At 39.1% G+C, this 22,280-nt stretch overlaps 2 protein-coding genes across 6 annotated transcripts in view; one reads left to right on the forward strand and one right to left on the reverse strand.

Moving 5' to 3' along the window:
- prkcab (protein kinase C, alpha, b) overlaps positions 1 to 5,022 on the forward strand; it is a 79,970-nt gene extending 74,948 nt beyond the window's left edge. For 2 of the 4 annotated variants that reach the window (XM_089018073.1, XM_089018075.1), the window contains 4 exons: positions 306 to 413; positions 735 to 875; positions 2,301 to 2,459; positions 4,121 to 5,022. In XM_089018073.1, coding sequence (XP_088874199.1) covers positions 306 to 413; positions 735 to 875; positions 2,301 to 2,459; positions 4,121 to 4,141 — 429 coding nt within the window. In that variant the 3' untranslated portion in view covers positions 4,142 to 5,022. Of the gene's footprint in view, positions 1 to 305; positions 414 to 734; positions 876 to 2,300 lie in introns of all 4 variants that reach the window. The other 2 variants (XM_089018074.1, XM_089018076.1) reach the window with 1 other exon arrangement.
- On the reverse strand, positions 281 to 20,211 carry LOC148885817 (cytohesin-3-like). 2 transcript variants are annotated; one of them, XM_089018079.1, is made up of 10 exons: positions 20,165 to 20,211; positions 19,406 to 19,472; positions 17,325 to 17,405; positions 16,283 to 16,395; positions 15,017 to 15,165; positions 14,566 to 14,677; positions 12,845 to 12,921; positions 12,000 to 12,071; positions 11,757 to 11,911; positions 8,067 to 10,366 (listed from the first exon to the last, which is right to left on the reverse strand). In XM_089018079.1, the coding sequence occupies exons 4-10, from the start codon at positions 16,341 to 16,343 to the stop codon at positions 10,294 to 10,296; spliced, it is 699 nt and encodes a 232-aa protein (XP_088874205.1). In that variant the 5' UTR covers positions 16,344 to 16,395; positions 17,325 to 17,405; positions 19,406 to 19,472; positions 20,165 to 20,211; the 3' UTR covers positions 8,067 to 10,293. The 2 variants fall into 2 exon arrangements, with proteins under 2 accessions (XP_088874204.1, XP_088874205.1); XM_089018078.1 differs by lacking the exons at positions 19,406 to 19,472; positions 20,165 to 20,211 and adding an exon at positions 281 to 403 and having other exon boundaries at positions 10,247 to 10,366.
- Between the last annotated feature and the right edge of the window lie 2,069 nt (positions 20,212 to 22,280).

Genomic DNA, 22,280 nt, shown 5'->3' on the forward strand with positions numbered 1-22,280 from the left:
TCAGAACTATTTGAATCATATTCATAACTGCATGTGAAACAAGAAAGCATATTATCCGAATGTGAAGCCATTGTTTTGATTCTCAAGCAATGCTAGACGTCTTGGCGTGACGTCACGAACTGGGGGCGGGACTTTCTGAAAATGCCCAATTCGCAGCTCATTTTTTTGCAGATTTTGGACACTTTAAGTCATTTTTATGTGTTTTACATTTGACTAAAAATATCAACCTGCGTGTTTTGGGTATTTTAGATGCTATAAAACGTTTTTCTGACGTCATACCGCTCTTTCCATTTGTTCCTCCGCAGCCGCCATTTGACGGCGAGGATGAAGATGAGCTCTTTCAGTCTATCATGGAGCATAATGTGTCCTACCCCAAGTCCATGTCCAAAGAAGCTGTGTCCATCTGCAAAGGCGTACGTATCATATTACGGCTCTCATAATGCATTGTGCTCTACCTCAGCAATGTCGCAGTGCACTTTTCCCGACACCTGCTATATTGTCAAATTCATTCATTGATGTATTTTTAGTATTTTATGCTATACCTGTACACCCACGCTCAAATTTAGAGTTACGCACGTCAACTGTAGTACACATACATGGACATCAGTTGATTGCATACTTCACATTCGCAGTCGCATGCAATTCAATTACCCAGGAGCTGTGACATCTCATTTTTTTAATACATAATTTACATGACATCTCGTATGCAAAATGTCCCATTTTTTGCGTGTCAGCTGATGACCAAACACCCTTCAAAGCGCCTTGGCTGCGGGCCCGAAGGGGAGCGAGACCTCCGGGACCAGGCCTTCTTCCGCCGCATTGATTGGGATCGACTGGTTAACAGAGAGATACAACCACCGTTCAAGCCCAAAGTGGTAAGGAGAGCTCATCACTGACCTCGTTTTGCTCAAAATCAGACATCATTAACTCATTCACTGCCATTTCCGAATTTATTTGGGAATTGAAAATATGATGTGGAGCGCCATTCCCAAATGTTTTGGTTTTTCTTGGAGGCCGGGGGGGGGGTGCCGATAAAGCGCTGGTCAGGCCTCTGGCAATGTTTTCCCCTCCCACGAGGAGGCAGCATTTGCCTTTTGTTCAGCCGCACCCACTTGCACCCAATATTACTCCAGACCCATATAACTTAGGAATTAACTATTTATTTTCTGATGAAAGAAGAAAGTCCAACTTTTGTTACCCACCTATTTAAAATTGCATTTTCTGTGTAGCTCTCTCTCTTGTTTCTATTTATAATTGTATTTTATTTATTGCATTATATTTGTGATTGTATTTTACTTATTATAGTACCTATGCTTGTCTGTGACTGTAAAGTGTCCTTGAGAGGTGCTTAAAATGTAATGTATTATTATTATTATTATTAACAATAACAATAATATTATTATTTGAGTAGTCCTAAAACTCAATATCAGAATCAGAATCATCTTTATTGCCAAGTATGTAGAACACACATTCTGTGGGATCTGGAATTTGAGTGAAAATGACAAAAACCCTGGCACTGAGCGGACACATTTTTTCACATCGTCTGCCAGTTGATGAGTTACCATCACGCGAGCCTCATAAACTAGCATTTGTAAATCTCATTTCAGATATGAAACCAGATCAAGTATTTTCCTAATCAGTGCAAGACAAAGCAAGCAGTGTGTGCACAATGCGGGATGAAAAATAAATAATGTAATTAAATAGAATGTTTTTTTTTTTCCAATTTGGGACAAATCTTATTGCGCCATTCGCCTTTCTTCTCGTTGAGCCCCAAAATATAAGAGTAAAACATTTATGTTAAATAAATACAATAAATCTGACGTTTATTGTTGTTCAGATTAATGTATTACTCGTCCTTGTTAAAAATAAAGAGATGAGGACATTGAACATGTCATCGCACACGAAAGTACAGTCGCAATCACAAAACCACAATTCAATTCCTCAGTCTAATACACCTTGTAATACACAGGTGTCAAAGTCAAGGCCAGTGGGCCAAATTTGGCCAGCCACATCATTTTATTCGGCCTGCGAAAGCAAATCAAACTTGTGAAATTCAATGATGCTTGCTAAGGTCCGAACGAAAATTTCAAATTGTCCCATATAAAACACAATCACAGTCATTATTTTGGACGTCAAATTTGAAAACTACTTATTCCTTAATTTGTTGTGGTTCTGTATGTAATATGTATGTGGTGGAGATGAAACATTCTAATGGTTTCATTTCGAGCCCCATTTACTTGCATTGCATGTACTTTGCAGTATTCAACGATGAAATTAATCCAACTTGTGTTTTGTTTTAGTGTGGCAAAGGAGCAGAAAACTTTGACAAGTTCTTCACGCGCACGCAGCCCATGCTGACTCCGCCAGACCAGATGATGATTGCCAACATCGACCAGAGCGAGTTCGCCGGCTTCTCCTATGTCAATCCGCAGTTCATCCACCCGTCGTTGCACAGCGTGGTATGAGCGCCCCTACCCCAATCTAAAAAAACATAACAAAGCCTACAACTGTCTCACGTAAATCTTTGCAGACATCTCGGTATTACTTCTGTAAACTGTGCGCAGATGGGACTATTGACACCCCCCCCCCCCAACACCCCTTTTTGCTGTCCTTTCACCTGCGACGAGCTGAAATGCCCGACAAGACCCACCTAATGTATATTTGCTAGATTTCAAAGACAAGTGCCAGAGTACGAACGGGTTAATATTATATAACCAGTCGCAGTTGGTGTTAATGAAGTCAATCTTGCTCACTTCAGAGCAGACTTCTGATTTTTGGTTCTTTTGTAGATGTCACATAAAGTGACAGGAGACAGTGTTAACCAGTTTACTTTCAAGAAGCTATTTCCATATGCATAAAACTGTTCCGCGCTTATATTCTGACTCCCTGCGAGTATTAGGAATCCCGTACTACTCTGTGTCAAGTTTGTTTGTTGCAAGTCCGCCTTCCCCGTTTCTTGTAAATACGTTCCTGCGTAAAAAGAGGTTTTATACGAAAAACTGAATGTGTTTATTTGAAGATTTCTATGTTCCGGTGAACTCCGACTCTCCCACCCGCTGCATGACTGCAAATTTGGCTTTGCAGTCACGTTGAAAAAATCTTTACGCCCTGTCGTCGTGCTTTTCCAGATGTTTGCACAAAGTAGCACCTTATAAATAAGTACCAACAATCCTGGATGATGTTAAAATACAACATGTCAGCCTAAAGACGTCTGAAAAGTATATTAATTACAGTGGCGCCATGAGATAGGATTTTTTTTGTCGAATGAACAGTTCTTAAAAAATGGCCCCTCCGTGTTTGGTGTGAAAGTAAATGTAAAACAAAGGAAATAACGAATGATACATTTAAAACAACCACACGACATTGCCTATAAAACTTCTATCTTAATGATAACACATGATAGCAAATGCTGTAGGCACATTACAGATTAAATCAATGCTTTGAGGAGCATTTTTTTAAAAGCACAAACGGTGCAGCAACACACGTAGACAGACAATATTTAAAGGCTTGTATTATCGAACATATGCAAAACAATAAAAATAACCACAACCGTTAGTAATCCAGATTATGGAGTTTGAGGTTGGAGCATGATCACGGGGTGAATTTACTCATATCTCAAGACACATCGAAGTGCTGTTTTGTAACTGTACTTTGGCAGTAGTTCTTTGGCGTCTACGTAGACCGGTCAGTTTGAGAATGACTCGCCCCGTCTTGTTTTTATTTATTTTATTTTTTGCCGACAAGCATGGAGGACTTCTTTCAGGTGTGCGCATGCCTGTGAGGTGAAACGTGTTCCAAGCATGAATGAGAACCTCTGCATGACTCACAGGAATTCCTCCAACAACGGAGGGAGCATGCTGTTCGTTGTCCCTTTTCTGTCAGGATGGTGCGCTTTTGTTGTTTGCTCCGTCTCGCTGTCAGGTAGCCCTCCCCCGAAAAAAAGAAATTTAAAAGTCCAAACTTTGATAGAATCGCTTCTGTTGGCTTTTCACAGCCAAAATGGAGTCATCGTTGGCTTCCGGTAAAGCCAGGATTGTCAGGTTGAGTTATTGAGCGTACAGAAGTTCCAATGGCAGCCAAATTTCACCTGGATTTCACTTGTGGAACGTTTTTTTTGCAGCTGTCACGTCGACCAAAATGAGGATGTCGACATGTCTCACATTGAGACTCTGTCTGGGAAGGAACTCCAAATGCCGTCATATAAATCAAACGTGGAGCTCTGATTTGTATTTTCAGGGACAAGAAACCTGAATGCCACCTCACTAAACTTTGTATACACGTTTGGGCCTGGCGAGAAAACAAAATCAGACACCATTACAACAATGTAATTTAATTTTCATTTTATCTTTTGTTATTATTTATTTATCTGTTGTGTGGTATTTAATTTGTTATGTTTATCTCATTTTTGTTGTTGTTGTTGTGTTATTGTGTATAATTACATTTTCCTGTTTTGTTTGGTAGCAAGGAGCTCTCCTGTGATGCTAAAAAGGCCACATGGAAAATGAAATGCTGGATTATTACATTATTTTCTTTCATTTTATACTATTCGGATAGTTCTAAAGTTGAGTTTCTTTCAGTTGTTATCATAAATTATCAGTATTTCAAAAATAATCATGGACTGGGAATTGATACATATTGTACTGTACGTATGTTTAAGTCTAAAACATGCAAATAATTTTCATAATTTGCATTTCGGCCTTTGGTTGTTTTGTAAATGGAACTTTATCCGTCCATCAAATTTAAAAAACACAGATACAAATTCAACTTTTTGAAGCTTCTCGATGCATTTTCAATCATGAAAATGCCAAATTACATGCTAAACTGCTCACGTAAAAGTAAATCCCCGGAGATTTCTCAAAGGTGCACGTTTTGCATTGTAAGATGCCGTGAGAGGCTCCAAAGTCAGAAGCACGGCCATGTTTGTTTTGTTTGTCGCTGGCCCTTTCGCCCGACTTGTCTTGTTGTTCCTCTGTTCTTTGCGCTAGAGCGGATACTGTATATGAATAAAGTATGAAAAATATACGTCAGTGTGGGGCCAATTTCTTTCATGGTGCGTTTGGACGCGATCAGTCAAGATGAAGTTTTAGGCTCAGTTAAAGGACAACCGACGTCACTTTTTTGTTTCCTATCTGACATCAGAAAAATGTTTTATAGCATCTAAAATACCCAAAACACGCAGTATATTTTTAGTCTAATGCAAAACACCAATAAAAGTGACTTAAAGTGTCTAAAAAGTAATTCAATTTGAAACCGGAAGTGGCCAGTTTCAGAAGGTCCCGCCCCCATATTCGTGGTGTCACGGCAAGACTTCATGCCTTGCTCGAGAATCAAAACAATGGCTTCAGATTTGGAGAATATGCTTCCTTGTTACTCATCCAGTTATGAATATGATTCAAATAGTTCTGAAGAAGAAAGCATACATATTTGCAATCGATTAAAGAATTTATTCCGTGTCATTTTGAGGCATCATGGGTGGGAAATGTCGCACCCAAAAAAGGCAGAAAATGGCGACAAAGCCGTGTAAGGAATTAATCAGCCCGTTTCCAACAGGCTGATTAATTCCTTACATGGAGCTTTGTCGGCCTCTTTTTGGTGCAACATTAAGTTTTCAGACCAAAGTACAGCAAAATGCATTGACGTGATGGAAGGACTGCTACAATGTGTCCTTTTTTTGGTCAGGGGCGTTCCTTCAGTGACGTAGGGTGAGGACGCGTCACCAACTCAAAAACAAGACTTCCTGAATATTCAGCGAGTCTTAAAACGTAAAATATAGCTATATGTGGTGGAATCTTTGTGAAATACACTCAGTACAAGTCATTTGAAGCCATTTTACAAATTATCGACACAACTTGTCCGGAGACGTCGGTTGTCTTTTAAGGGGGGCTCTCAGCCTTTTTTTACTTTCTTCTCTTTTCCTACAACATATCACAATTGCCTTATTTTAATGTTATAGTACAACAATAATTGATGTATTATTGCATTATTTTCTTCTTAATGGAATAGAAAATGGATGGTTGTGGGGGATTCTGGTTTGATTTATAAACAGCCAGTTCCGAATTGGCTACTACATTGCACACCCAATAAAATGGGGAGTGTAAAAGATAATCGAGGAGTCAATTATTGTATCCACTAGATGACAGGATATCGTTTTGTTTTCGGCATTTAATACCTAACGGTGTCAATAGGTACTGTATTACACTTGGTTTGGTTTTGTTTTTTTTCCCCCAAGATGGCAGCGCGGAACACGCAGCGGCTCCCCTCTCCCGGCAAATTGGCGTTTTCATGTTTATTATGTTTGTTAAAGTCATTATAAGTGCCTTGCACGCTGGGTCCGAGAGGACAGTAATTTCATCTGTGCTGTATGTCATACATATTAGCATATTTGACAATAAAGCTGACTTTGACTTTGACTTGACTTGACACTTGCAAAAAAATACTACTTTATAAGATTGAGAATGCCTATACCCAACAAAGTTGCTAGTGTTGATTGACAAAAATCATCAGCGAGTGAAACGAGATTTAATCAAGGAGCGAATTGGCAGCAGGGTGTTTCTTTCTTGGTGCCTTTATTTCTTCCATTCTTCCTTTAAATGAATCTGGCCCTACTTGATTATGACCTTTGTTTTGAGCACAATGACGCACAATTATTTTGATGACACCGTATTCCTCCTGTATTGTTATTTGTGGAAAGAAAAAAATAATCAGTCGTTTCTCCTTTTGGATTTTCTACAAAATGCACGAGGGTTAACATGCATGTCTCCACCTTAATAGAGAATTGAAACGGTTAATTTACTTGAACCTTTTAAATGGATGCCGGTTCCCTTTCTCAGATATAGATGGGTGATTAATTATTCAGGAGTGAAAGAAAATCTGCACTGCTCTATATGGGACCAAATGTCCCACCCAGTACTGTAAATTTGATGTGTGTTTTTTACTTATTGTATTTTATTGACACCAAAATGCACTCATGTGCCAAATTTAGAGCAAATGAGATACACTGCTTTGATTGAGTACCAAAGGCAGATACCCCATTTTACAGTATTTAGTAATTAGGGAGTTACAATAATCGATGCGGGAGGTGACAAGACTGTGGATAGCAGGGATAGCAGCGGAGTGATGGGTGACCGAGGGACGGAGACGATTGATATTACGGAGGTGGAAATATTCAGACCAAGTTCTGTTATTTATATGGGAGTGAAAAGATAGTGAGCTATCGAGGATGACACGGAGGCTCTTGACCTGAAGGGAGGGGGACACGGTTGAACTGTCGATGGTGAGAGAGAAACTGTTTGCTTTGTGTAGGGTGGATTTGGCAGTTTTTCGCTTTTGTGTGCTGAAAGGACTTTGAAGTTCTGTTTGTGATGCAATATAGGGGGAAAGAGATCTTCATTTAGATATATATATATATATATATACAGTGACTGGAAGATAAAGCATCTTCAAGGACTTTGAAGTTCTGTTTGTTATGTAGGGAAAGAAATGCCCATTTCACGGTAAGATCAGAGCATTGTCATCAAATGGTGAGTATAGTTTTTGCTTCTTTGAATATTGCTGTGCCGATGACCATTTTGTTTGGGAGTCTGTTACTGAGCGAGTTGCTTGTTCTGTAGCCACAAAGGGACATAAGTCTTCTTGTGCCGGTCCCAAGCCCGGATAAATACAGAGGGTTGTGTCAGGAAGGGCATCCAACGTAAAAGCTTGGCCAAAACAAACATGCGGATCAAACCTCTAAAGATGGAGGACACTGATTTGCTGTGGCGACCCCGTCAAGGGAAAAGCCGAAAGGAAAAGATTTTCTTCTTAATGGTGTTTGAGCAGATTTCACTGGAAAAGTTCTTTTTGAAAGCCTGTGTTGAGACACTGCAGACGCTAGAGGGCGTCGTCCCCTCATTCATGTCAGCGAGGGTACTTTTGATTGATGGCCGACATTCCGCCACTTTAAATAAAAAAACAGCGGAAAAACACCAAGAAAATGTGTATCTGTTACAGTTCTTAATTTATGGAATGATTATGAGACAGAATTGAAAAAGTGTGTATCAAGATATCCAGACATAATCTTATTCTTAATTTCCATTTTTGAATTTTGTGTGTTTATACGTTCAATCGGTCATGTAATCAAATGAATCAGTGTCCTGACACCTGTCTTGCTTTCCCCCGCCCCACTTTCTGTTTGTTGCTTGTACTGTGCTTGATTTTTTTTCTTCGAATTACGGGTACATTGGTGTCAACTCCTCATGATTGCACACACGACGGAAGGTATAATTCATTCATGAGCGCTCATTACACATGCAAATTATGTAGGTCAAGAAAAAGAAACACAGGCGCGAATCATAAACACATCTGCTGCAAAAGCTTTCTTTATGTAAAATAAACGCGTACGTGAGCCACCGTAGCACAGAAAAGACAACATGACTTGGGAGCATCATCATCATAAAACAACAATACTGTTCCGTGAATAACAAGGCATAGGATATTACCGTCATCATCATCATCGTGAAATATACTTATTTGCATCAATGTCACACCGAGCCATATATATATATACCTATCTCTCTCTCTCTCTCTCTAGAGAGAGAGAGAGAGAGAGAGAGAGAGAGAGAGAGAGAGAGAGAGAGAGAGAGAGAGAGAGAGAGAGAGAGAGAGAGAGAGAGAGAGAGAGAGAGAGAGAGAGAGAGAGAGAGAGAGAGAGAGAGAGAGAGAGAGAGGTGTGTGTATATACAATTTAGGCATACAATGTTTATTTACAGGTGATGCCAATGCCAAACCGCTTCACAGAATGGAAATAAATACTCAAAGTAATTGATAAGAAGTCAGGTTATAGTACGATAGGACCACAAAAATCAAATCAAAGGTGACAAACCCAAAACACATAACAACTGACAAGCAGGAAAAAAAAAAACAAATCAAGAAAAAAAAGCTTAATTGGACTGGTGCCCTGAACTATTAACTGCTGTCTGAAAAATGTTGCGAAAAGACTTATGAGGCGTATTAAGGCCACACTGAAAAGAATTGGCTTCTTGTTATGAATAAAGTTCTGCTTGTAACCCCCCCAAAAAATATGGGACAAAAATGTAGCAAGTTTGACACAAAAACAATGTCTTGGGAAAAAAAATCTTTGTTTTTGTTGAAAAAAAAAGACAGTTTTTATACTATTGAAAAACTTTATTATTTCCGTAGAACTTTAATTTTGTAAAAAATATATATGTAATGCAATACTATTACAAATGTATTTGTGTGAAATGCCTTATATTTCCAAAATCACATAAAAAAAGTCTTTTAGTTTTTATTAGAAAAAAATGCTGCTGTTCTTATAAAATTAGCACTTCTTAATCATCATGATAGGATTTTTTTTCGAGGTAACTTGAGTGTATATGTAACTTGAGTGTATATATTTTGCTATCTAAGTGCAGGCAAAAAAATAATAATATTCACGGAAAATAATCTTACAAATTACATTTTCATGAACTCACTTTTTTAAAAATACTGTACATAATATTCCAACTTTATCCTAGTAAAACAACAATTTAATCATTGGAAAAACGACTTTATAAAAAGATTTTATATAACCGTCATTATTCCGGTAAACTTGACATATTAAAACCCTGCAAAATTTTTCTTGTTGTCAAATTAAGAATTTATTGTCGTAAAACAACATAAGCCACTTCATTGTAAAATTTCACATTTGATGACTTCATATTTGGATTAACTGGTGGAAATGATGGCTTTGTTCTCAGACGAGTCTATCAATTATTGCTTTTTTTTTCATTTCTTTTCAGTGTAACCCTAAAATTACTTGCCCGCCTTTACAACACAAACGAAAATCAAAAATATGCACAGTTCATAATTGTCAGTCCAGCTGACTCGCGACTACTTTATTTTCTTTTTTTTCCTCGCATCATAATTTTAACCTTGCACACTTGCTGGGGTTCCAATCTGGCAGCTCACTCACACGTTTACAAACATGTCGCACTTCCACATGCTAGTGCACCTGAAACATGTTTGAACAGAATGAGGTGAGGGAGGAGGAGGCCTGCACGTGCACTAAAAAAAAGGCCATGTGTGTGTGTGTGTGTGTGTGTGTGTGTGTGTGTGTGTGTGTGTGTGTGTGTGTGTGTGTGTGTGTGTGTGTGTGTGTGTGTGTGTGTGTGTGGGCGTGCAGCTGGTCCCTCTTCCAACCAACAGGGTGCATCACAATTGTCCACCCGCTCAAAAACAACAACAACCAAAAAAAACCACATCACATCACCAGTTTTGGTCTTGCGGTTTACGCTGAGGTATCCGACGTCATCCCGTTCAATTTTTGTTGGCAACGCGTCTCTTCCTGGTGGCGAGCATGTCGTAAAAAGGGTCTCTACTGATGCTGGCCCTAAGAGTATAAATAAAGAGGCAACGTGAGAGGGAGGAGTGGGCGATGAGAGGGTCTTGGACATCTTTGATATGGAAATGATGCACTTACAAACCCTCTCTTTGATTAGATGAAGAAGAAAAAAAGGGAAGTTTGTGCAGTGACCTAGTTTGGTTTCCATGGTTTCCTCCTCGTTACTCGGCGGAAGTGAGGCACAACTGCGGCTGACGTGTGGAGTCAATCACAATTGCGTGCAGGATTTTTTTGGTGCCATATTGTGCCGTTTTGTGGGCAAACCATCCCTGGGAGAGCCGTCGGGAATTCACGGAGGGGTACGTTTTTGTGGCTGACAAATCCTGTTAACGCCGGTGCCATGCATGAAAGTGGGGGATCAGCCCCCCACTGTGCATAAATCTCATTCGCTTCACGGCGCCACGCGTCCAACGTTGAGCGGCCACGAGTTGTGATCACGTTTGTTGCAAAAAAGAAAGGACGGCGGTCCAAAAATATTTCCTGCATTGTTTTTAAAATCAGATCTAAGTCCATATTAGATTTTTTGCACAAGTAATTCGAGATAATTAGATCATATCGATATTCAAGGGAGTACTATAACTCCGATATATCCGACCCTGTTTGCATGTAATTTTCTCAGCAAGTGGAATGTTCACAAACAAAATGCCATAGACAAGCGAACAAAAAGTATCACTATTGCGTTGTGTTGTTAACACTTTGAGCACTGCATATTAGAATACAATGCATAGTCATAATGTTCAAATGTAGCTTAACTCATTCACTGACATTCACAAATGTATTCGGGAATTGAAAAGATGACATAGAGCGCCATTCTTTGTTCAGGTTTTGTTTTTTTTTTCTTGTTTGGGTGCAGATAAAGCGCTGGCCATGGCCTCTCGCAATGTTTTTTTTTTCTTTTCCACAAGGAGGCAGCATTTCCTTTATTTGCATGTTAGCGCTTTGTTCCAGCTTCAGCTGTTGTTAAAGTCCTACGTATGTGAACCAATATGTATGTATTGTATTTTGTATGTATTTTGGACAGCCGCTCTCATTTCAAGCTCATATAACTCCGGACCTATATAATTTAAGAATTAACTCTTTTTTTTCTGATGAAAGAAGAGAGTCTAAGGTTTCTTATGCTGTATTGAATGTTTATGTAGTCTTAATACCCAATATTCAGTTGATCCTGCAATTTGAGTGACAATGGAGCGGACACATTTTTGCACATCGTCTGGCAGTGATTGAGTTAAAAATTGATTTTTATTTTCTGAGTGTAAAAATCCAGTATCATTTTTGATTTGATAACCCTTTAGTGCACCATGTGACCTAATAACGTGACAACCATCGCTATCCCCGAAAGGGTCAAGATTCATTCCAAGTATTTCTTGATTGCTCTTACTTGATGGATTTGATCCACTCTTCCTTCTCCTCAGGCGTGGGCGCCGATATCCGGTAGACGACGTGGTTGCCTTCCACCACACGGCCGTCCGCCTCTGTCTTGCAGGCTTTGATCACCTGACCCTTGTGGTTCGGGTTGTACAGCTCAAAGCAGTTCTGGATGACCGCCAAAACGGCAATGTCAGTCCCACAGGTGAAAATATAACCGTAACATTATGTCGCCTGAATAATAGGCAAAACTCACGGGCTTCCTGGGCTCATCCACCTCCCTGATGCTAAGGTTCTCCAGGGGAATAATCCCACGGGGCTCCTTGTCCTGGAACATAAAAGTGGAGCAGCTTATGAGATGATGATTGTGTTTTGGTAAAGTGAAATCAACTCGGTTAAACCCGATTCCATTCATGTGCCATTTTATCTAGGAACCGTGATGAACCCGAAACGATAGCTAGCAGGCTAGCGGAGCGTGCAGCTCATGGGGATACGCAGACGGTGAGACCAATTTTTTGAGAATGCAGGCATGCTCAGCTCGCAATAAATTGCTTTTTTAAAGAAAATAATGTAAAGAGAATTCGTTCAATCCATAATCATGTGTCTTTGGTTTGTCATTGTGTCTTTGTGCTGTCATATTATTTCATATTATTATTATTTTTGTTCTTTTGACTTCAAGACGGCGCCGCGAGAGTGGCTGCCTCTCCAGCAGCTCATGTATTTTGTTTTTCTACTTTCATTTCTTTCATCACTTTGCTGCTGTGAAATGTACATTTCTCCACTACGAGACTAATAAAGGCAAATCCAATCCAATCCAAAAGGAAGTGTTCTACCGTTTACACACATATTGGTTAATCTAGCGCTTTAAGTGCTAGCATGGAAAAAAGGCAAATTCTGCCCCCTCGTGGAAGGGGAAAAACATTGACAGTCTGACCAGAGCTTTATCAGCACCCCCATAAGAAAAAAAACTAATACATGGTGTCATGGTGGTGGTATATGTTAATGTCATGGTGGTGACATGGAGATATGGAAGTCACCAATGAACAGTGTGTGCGTTGTTTTTGTCAGTCCATCATCATAATAAATGTGTGTCCAAGTCACCGTTGTGTATTCAAAGTAGTAGAGGCAGTTGTCTGTCAGGATGAACCACCTTCTCTTCCAGGTTTTCACTCTGCCTCCTGAGGGGAAGATCAACAGCAGAGAGTAAGTCACAAAATGGCCGCCCTAGTTTCTCTTTGACACTATTTTGACTCTTCGAGGGAAAAAAGATTGGAAAAACGTTTGCTGCAAAGGGGCAATCAGATGTCCCTGCACTTTTGTCCACTCAGGACGTTGTAAAAGCCTCCAGTATTTCCTTCCTGTTTTCTTGGCGCCTCGCACTAAGCCCACAATAGCTCCAAGTTACTTACATTCCAATCAACTCCGGCTATTGAAATATAGCGCAGACACATTTCCAGTATCCGTATATAGCCATTTATTCGCTTCGCATCCAGCGGAGAGTGTATTTTTTAGCAAATATAACTAACGGGAAAAAACAAAATAAAAATTAGAACGTCCCAAAATACAGGATAGGTGAGTATTGATTCCAGGTATCCGTTTCGGATTTGATTTCAAAGTCATTCTGCAAACTGTGTGTTATTGGTTTCATAGAAATTTGACAGAGCAAATATAGTAGTGGTATCAGTTATTTGGTATCGGTATCCATACTCAGGTTACCAGTGGTATTGATTGATCCCCTACTTACGAACATCGAGTTACGAACAACGGTACATACAAACATTTTTGTTGTAACATATGTAGTATTCTCTCCAGTTGTAAATGTACATATCTTTATAGAGCATATATTTTATTAAATGATTTTTTTTCAGTACAAACCCCTACAGGTTACTTATACAATCCTTAAACATACTTATACAAGTCTTAAAGGACAACCGACGTCTCCGGACAAGTTGTGTCCATAATTTGTAAAATGGCTTCAAATGACTTCTACTGAGCGTATTTTAAAAAGATTCCACCGCATATAGCTATATTTTTAAGAGTTTTAAGAGTTGCGCTGAATATTCAGGAAGTCTTGTTTTTGAGTTGGTGACGAGTCCGTACGTGACGTCACTAAAGGAACGCCCCCTGACCGAAAAAAATACATTGTAGCAGTCCTTCATCAATGTATTTTGCTGTATTGTTTGGTCTGAAAACCTTGTGTTGCACCCAAAAGCCGCCAGAAGAGGGTGTCCAAGCACCTTATAAGGAATTTATCAGCCTGTGGAAACGGAGGTGGCCACAGGAGGTCGCCATTTTGTGCCTCTTTTCTGGTGATCGTTTCTCCCCAATGTTGCCTCAAAATGGCATGGATGCTTTAATCGATTGCAAACATGTATGCTTTACTCTTCAGAACTATTTGAATCATATTCATAACTGGAGGTGTAACAAGAAAGCATATTCTCCGAATCTGAAGCCATTGTTTTGATTCTCAAGCAATGCAAGATGTCTTGACGTGATGTCCCAAACTGGGGACGGGACTTGGTATCAGTGTCCGACTCAGGAATTTAGTATTCGTATTAGTAATGGATGCCGAGAAAGAAAAAAAAACAGAATTCTATACAAATGGTAAATCAAAAACAAGCTGTGAATGTGCAATGACATTTAATTTCCGTGGCTTCATCAGAACACGCTTGAAACGGTTCAATTTCCTCTAGTTTCTCCTTCACTGTCCTCTTGACTGCATCCATCGGGTGGGATACAGTGAAAAGGAATTGATTCGCAAGCAGGCGAGTGATGGATATTGATGAGAAGAGGAAGGCCAGGAATTAAACGCGGCCACAAACCTAATTTGAGTAGCCAGCCTTCCCTGTCCGGGTTGAAGAACGTGTGCGTCAAGTCATTGCCGTCATCCTCCGGGATCTTAAACGGTTCGCTCTTGATGCTGTCGTACAAATTCTGCACAGCGAAAGAGTGAGGAAAAAAAAAGAAGCTACGTTTACTTCACATTGACCGGACGAGAGTAACCATCCATCCTAGGCAGTGCATTAAAGACGACATTGACAGACTGCGTTTCCCCTTTCAGGCCGCCGAGCAATTGCGGTTTGATTTAAAGAGCACGTGGTGCCTGTTTTTCTACTCAAGTCAGGTCTAAAGTACACAAAAACAGTCGCGAAAGGGCGGCTGGAACTGCTTTTCAGGTCTCGATGGATTGCTTCGCAACCTTCCGTGGGCTTTTATTGCGGAACATTGGGTGGGATTTCAAAAGGTTTCTCATTGATGGTGGAAGCCCCTCACCCTGAGCAGGTCTTCCGGGAGGTCTCCACCTTCGTTGATGCCTCGGTTCATGGAGATGAAGCGTTCCACGAGCGGTTTGTCTCGGACGTTGGGGTTGTGTAGGCTGGTGTTCAGCATGATGATGGCGAATGAAAGCACATAGCAGGTGTCTGTGGAGGGCAAACGGGCATATATTCTTTATCATCGGCAAAGGAGAAAAAAAAAACAGACGACCTTATTTTCCAGTGTGTAAAGCACACCCAAAAACATAGATTTTCTTCAGAGATGACCCTGCTCGTTATATGCCGGTGTGCCTTATACACTGGAAAAAGTGTTTAAAATACACCATTCATTGGGGGTGCGCCTTATACTTTAGTGCGTCTTATATAAATGGAAAAAGTTTGAAAATACACCATTCATTGGGGGTGCACCTTATACTCCGGTGCGCCTTACATAAAGAAAATGTTTGAAAATACGCCATTCATTGGAGGTGCGCCTTATACTCCAGTGCACCTTATATATGGAAAAAGTTTGAAAATACTTGTACAATACTTGAGAGGCGCTTGTAAATTAAATGTATTATTATTATTATTATATTATTATTATTATTACTATATTTTGAGGGTGCGCCTTATACTCCAGTGCACCTTTATACCAGAAAAAGTTTGAAAATACACCATTCATTGGGGGTGCGCCTTATACTCCGGTGCACCTTATATATGGAAAAAGTTTGAAAATACTTGTACAATACTTGAGAGGCGCTTGTAAATTAAATGTATTATTATTATTATTATTATTATTATTATTACTATATTTTGAGGGTGCGCCTTATACTCCAGTGCACCTTTATACCAGAAAAAGTTTGAAAATACACCATTCATTGGGGGTGCGCCTTATACTCCGGTGCACCTTATATATGGAAAACGTTTTAAAATGCACAATTTATTGGGGGTGCACCTTATAATCCAATGTGCCTTATACAACGGAAAATACGGTAATTACTGCAGCTTAGTTGTCAAGGTCTTTTTCAGTGTTCTATCATCAAATGTCTGCATGTATTGTACAGCAACTTGGTGGCCAATGCACACAGTACCCCCACCCCCTACGCCCTTCGAACAGCCATTAATGTAATGATAGGCGGCAACGGAGATCACATGACCATCATTGACCCGTATCAAGGTCAGAGACATATGGAGACTATAGATGATTTTGCTCTTACAAAAAGTACGAACAAGGCACATTGCCGGAGGAAATCAATCAATCAACCACAGTGCGTGCGTACGTTACCTGTAGACTGGAAAACGCCAGGGTTGCATTGACAGTATCTCGAGGCGAATGCCTCCATCATGCGATCGATCTTCTGCGCTTCACCAGGAAGTCTGAAGCTCCACAGGAACTGCCTGCAACGCAAATACGTGTGTCGGCGCATTTGAATGAGAGCGCGGCAGCAACAGCTGGCCCTGTAAAGTCGTTACTTTTATCAGCTTGTAATAAACGGTTATACAATGGGACGGGCGCTTTTTGAATTTACCTTACTGATATTTGTGGCTCGTTTGAATTGATTCATGAAAGCACATTCTGGCAAAAACATTGAAAATTAATAGCAATTTAGTGAAGGGTTTTGCAAAATAAAGCGCTGATCAGACCTGTGGCAATGTTTTTCTCTTCCACAAGGGGGCAGCATTTGACTTTTGTACAGCCGCCCCTACTTGCACCTCAAATTACTCCAGACCCATATAACATAGGAATTAACTCATTTCTGATGAAAGAAGTGAGTCTAAGGTTTCTTAAACTGCATTGAATGTTTATGTTTTGTCAGTATTCGGTGTGTCCTGGAATTTGAGTGAAAATGACAAAAGCCCTGGCACTGGAGTGGACACATATTTTGCACGTCTAGCAGTGATTACATAACAGCTTGAAACACCAACGTTTGACTTCAAATTGCTTCATGAAAACAAAAATAAAATAAATTCAAAGAAGGAGTGTCTCCCAATAAATGTATTTTGTGGCGACAGTATTGGGTACTCGTCGAAACATTTCCGTTCAAGGATGGCACAAAACTGCTGAAAAAATCTAAATTGCTAAATTGATCTTGAATATCGTTACATCCCAGCCTTCACTAAAATGAAGCCGTTTTTAAATATTTTTGGAAAGTCCCATCATCCCAAACTAAGTTTGTGTGCGTTTGTTAACTTTGCAGGATGCTTCCTGGTTCTAAAAGGGCCGTGGTTTGTACTTCACTTGGATTGCAGTGATTCAACAGCTATAAATCGATTTTATGCGAGTGATTGATAGCCAAACGGTGGCCCATAGCCCCCAAAAAACTCACCTCAAGGCTTGGACGAGGTTCAGGTCTGCGAACTCGTGAAGATCCACAAACGCCAGGAGCACCTTTATGTTGAAGTCATCCCTGATAGAGACATAAACCGAAACATCCACATTCACACTGCACTTGATTGGTGGAAGGTTGTAAATCCACAAAGAATTTCTCCCAAGTATACCGGATGTGACAAAGTGATGATGACGAGGATTAGAAAAATGCAGCTGGAGGACTCACCGCTCCCCTAAGTAGTCCCCGAATCACCGTTTTGTTCAGCCCCTCGCCTTTGTAGAGGAACTGTGCAATGTCCTCAGGCGTGTTCTGGAGGAGATCGTTTTCCAGAAGGAACTGGATCCCCTTTCACATCCAACGAAAATAATGCTGATTTAAAAAAAATGTCTAACAGATCAGGTTTTTGAGGCACACATTTTGTTTTGAACTTTGACCGGTAAACGTCATGTTTCGGTTTGCGACCCACGGGAGGCACTGTAGGGCCCCGACTGTAGCTGCACAGGTGTTGGTCGTTTTAATCAGTGGCAGTTAAAAAGACCTACGACACGACCATTCAGTGTCGGGTCATTGTTTGTTTTACCCTGTCACATTTGTTTTCATCTTGTCATGTTTTACTCGTGGGTTTGTTTGCTACTTTGGACCTTTCTGTTCTGACGACTTTGTTGTTTGATGTTTTGTTGCTGTTGACTTTAATAGAATTTGTGAAATTCAGTCAAACCTCCGTTTTCGAACGTCTCGGTTCTCATCCCATTCGGTTTTCAACCAAAAATGTCATATTTTTTATGAACAACCAAAATTTGGTTCTCAACCAAACTGAGTGCATCTGAATGCATCACTCGACTACCCTCCGCTTCCTTATACGTCACTTCCTTCTATATTCATGTCTTCCTCATTGTGACCGACGCATTAATATTGTTGTTGTTGAAAATGCAGACATATTTGGTTAAGATCTCCTGAATAGTATGATTTTAAAGCAAGCAGAGCATGGTTTGAAAAGTTAGTGTGCCCTGTGTTTGCCCAAAGACAGCTGGGATAGGTGTCAACACGCCCCGTGGCAGAAAGAAAATTGGTGAAAATAAAAGTTTGTTTAAAAGTAGAATTTTACACATGACCTGTCTATTATTAAGTTTTTATCCGGTTTATGCGATGAAGTAGTTAAAAAGGTTTTTTTTTAGACTTTGAACGGATTAAGATTTTTTTACATTGATTTGAATGGAAAGTGCTGTTTCGGTTTTTGAAGAAATCGGTTTTCGAATAGGTTTCTGAAACGGATTATGGTTGAAAACAGAGGTATCGCTGTATACCCCACTCCTCCTTCCTGCCTGCATTTTTTGGGGTTCACCACCACCACCTTTGCAAATCGCGACAGTAAAAGTGTGGGCAATGTGGATTTTAGCGCGGAATGTATTGCCATGGAGTTTAAATATGATATAACAGTGATAATGATATAACAGTGCTACAGACAGAACAAGGGCAGATTTAGAATAAGTGACATAAAAAAATTAATGAATAAATAAATAAATGAAGAAAGAAAGAAAGAAAGAAAGAAAGAAAGAAAGAAAGAAAGAAAGAAAGAAAGAAAGAAAGAAAGAAAGAAAGAAAGAAAGAAAGAAAGAAAGAAAGAAAGAAAGAAAGAAAGAAAGAAAGAAAGAAAGAAAGAAAGAAATTGTGCAGCAAAGTTTACTTGCATTCCTGGTTCACCGGTGACCTAAAAATGTGATGGTCATGTAACTCTATCGCAGACAAACTGTTTAAATCAAATTTGAACGATACTAAATACATTTCTGAAAGTGATTCAAAATACACAAAACATCCCCAAAACGGTTTGTGTTCCCACCATATTTGCACAGGTTATCATTATCCGAACACAAGCCGTTCGTCTTACCGGTATAAAAGATAAAAGATATAATATTCAGGATTCAACATCCAAATTATGAGCTCAGACTGGCTATAAATACAACTTGAAAAGGTCTGCAGTGCATCATTTGACCAAAAACAAAATATGAAGACGACATTGTTGGCTCAGATCCAAATCAAGCCGGCAAGGGAGAAAGAATCATTTTTGGGCATTTGCTGACCTTTTTGGGGTCCATGTTGAACTTCTTCCTTCCCATTGCGATCTGTTTGTTACGTTGTGTGGTTTTGCTGGGCAGAAAAAAACAAAGATGCAGGTATGACGTGTTGGGTCAACTGTCACCTTGTTGGCCATGTTTGTTTAGGATCAGTTTTAATGGACGTGCTCCAAAAAAAAGCCCCTTCTCCCAACTTTGGTGCAAGTTCCTCATCTTTGCTTGCAGCCAAATAAGTCCTGAGCGATTTGGCTACTGCACCTGGGACACGAGACCTCACTCCACCTCATCAACCAATCAGATAAAAGCTTCTAAGGCTCGGCGCCTAGCTAATGTTTAGTCTGGGGGGGGGGGTTACAACACGCGCACGAATACACTCCGTTCTTCACTGGTGCACGCGTGTGTGCCCGTACACACGCGCACACACACACACACACATACAAAAAGGCTTGCGCTGTTGTTGGAGCTTACATTTCCGAGGAGCCGCATTGCAATCAAGTAGAACCAAACTCAGTTTTGCTCACACTTCTTTTTTTTAAAACATGTGTTAGCATGCATGCATGCTAACACATTTTTTTAAGCTAGTGTAAATTTCACCATAGCTATGACCAATCATACATCCAATGCTTCTTGTGTGTGTTTTAGATCCAGTAATAGCACACGTAATTGACACCACAACTTATAATATGGTGCGTGGTATGGTCTTGAAAAGTCTTTATTGTGAGGCAGATGTGCTCACGAACCCATCACGGTACTTGTGACTCTCACCTCTCCCCGACGCAGGTTAACTGCTCAATTTCCGTCATGACTTCTGCGATCTCGAACTTCAGCCGCTACAAAACAAAATAAAAACAAAATAATAAGAGAGAGAGTGAGTGAGTGAGTGAGTGAGTGAGTGAGTGAGTGAGTGAGTGAGTGAGTGAGTGAGTGAGTGAGTGAGTGAGTGAGTGAGTGAATACATACATTGTTAAAGAGACAAATAAATCGCTACATGAATAAATAAATGGATAAACAAATATATAAACAAATAAATAAATAAATAAATGAGTGAATAAGTAAATAACTAAATCAATCAATAAAAGATATATCATTAATGTATTAAATTTCGTTTTTCTACTTTCATTCCTTTCATCACTTTGCTGCTGTGAAATGTAAATTTCTCCACTGTGAGACTAATAAAGGCATATCCAATCCAATCCAAATAAATACGTGAATGGGTTAATGAGTGAATGAGTTAATGAATAAGTAAATAAATAAGTACATATATTGTTAAATTAACAAATAAATACATAAATACATACATCATTAAAGACAAATAAATTGGTACATAAATACATAAACCAATATATAAATAAAATAAATAAAACCTATACATACATACATACATACATACATACATACATACAAATGGGTGAGAGAATAACTATATAACAAAATTGATACATTGATCAATAAATAAATAAATATATCTATAATTAATTCATTAAATAAATAAATACATACATAAGTAAATACATAAATAAATACGTGAATTTGTTAATCACTGATTATTAGGATTTAGGATTTACTTGTTTATTTTCAATGTCTTTATTTATTTATTTACTTATTAATTCACTCATTCACTCATCAACCATTAATGAGTGAATGAGTGAATGAGTCTATTAATTCACTCATTCACTCATTAACCATTAAGTAAATCCTTAAATAAATACATTGTTGAATAGACAAATAAATCAGTAAATAAATAAATACAGAAATGAATAAATAAATATAGGAATGGGTGAGCGAATAAGTAAACATATTAATAAATAAATCAGCCAATCAATCAACCAATAAATAAATAAATCAGGAAATAAATACATAAATAAACAAACTCAATATGTTTTAGGGATTTTCCACATGATGGAGTGAAAAGTGAGCGCTCCAGCACTCATCCAGGTAATGAAAAGAAACGACTGTCTGCAGCAAAACAAAGAGCAGTTCCTCACTTTAATATCATCCAGCAGCTCTTTTTTCCTGCGTCGGATGTTGCACAGCTCATCTCGTTCCTCCAGCGACAGGTCTTCAGGTACTATGGGATGCAGAGAGAGGGAAAATAAGGATGGAGAAAGGGAGAACCCTCAGTCAGTCAGAGTCGCGGGGATTTTGCCGGCGAGCATAACTAAATAACTAAATAACTATATATATATATATATATATATATATATATATATATATATATATATATATATACACAGTAAAGGCTCGTTATATCGATATTCAAGGGAAAAAATATCGATATAACCGGGACTATCAATATATATATATATATATATATATATATATATATATATATAGATGAGGACCTAAATTAAAACAGACAGAAAAATGTCTCAATGCAGCGGTGCTGTGAGAGACAAATTTCATTTGTGAATCAGTGAATTGAATTGACAGTTAACTTTTGATGCCACTTCTGGAAAAAAAGGAAAGGAAAAAGACCATTCTATAGTAGACGCCTTATATAAAAAAATTGCTGGGTAACAGAAAAAGACAATGCAAAGACTGAACTAGTTTGTGCATTATGATTACATGCAGCAATTCATTTCATTGTGCTCTTCCTTCTCGTGTGATCCCGATGTAGCCACTAGGGACAATATAATACAGTCAAGCACACTCAAAATTGCTTTCTACACAGAGGATAAACAATATATGTCTGTGTGTGTCATAATATTTTAATTGTACTTCTAAAACAGCCGCTCTCGATGTCAATAGCAATTTCCATTTTGTGTTAAGATTCTCGCTCTTGAGGTTGATCGGAGTGGAATCGTATGTCAAATTTGAGCAAACGGGTTGATCAGAAACTAAAATGGTTGATTGACAGCTTGTATTTCAGGTCACTTGCATC

The sequence above is a fragment of the Hippocampus bargibanti genome, linkage group LG17 (genome assembly GCF_051943395.1).
Source record: "Hippocampus bargibanti isolate YZ-2025 linkage group LG17, ASM5194339v1, whole genome shotgun sequence".
NCBI lineage: Eukaryota > Metazoa > Chordata > Actinopteri > Syngnathiformes > Syngnathidae > Hippocampus > Hippocampus bargibanti.

Excerpts from the sequence above, each read along its gene's own strand:
- LOC148885817 (XM_089018078.1), bottom strand. The coding sequence starts at position 16,343 with ATGATGGAGGCATTCGCCTCGAGATACTGTCAATGCAACCCTGGCGTT. Across the intron at positions 14,678-15,016 it reads TCCCGGAAGACCTGCTCAGG|AATTTGTACGACAGCATCAA; the intron begins GTGAGGGGCTTC and ends TTCGCTGTGCAG. Across the intron at positions 12,922-14,565 it reads AGGCTGGCTACTCAAATTAG|GAGGCAGAGTGAAAACCTGG; the intron begins GTTTGTGGCCGC and ends TCTTCCCCTCAG.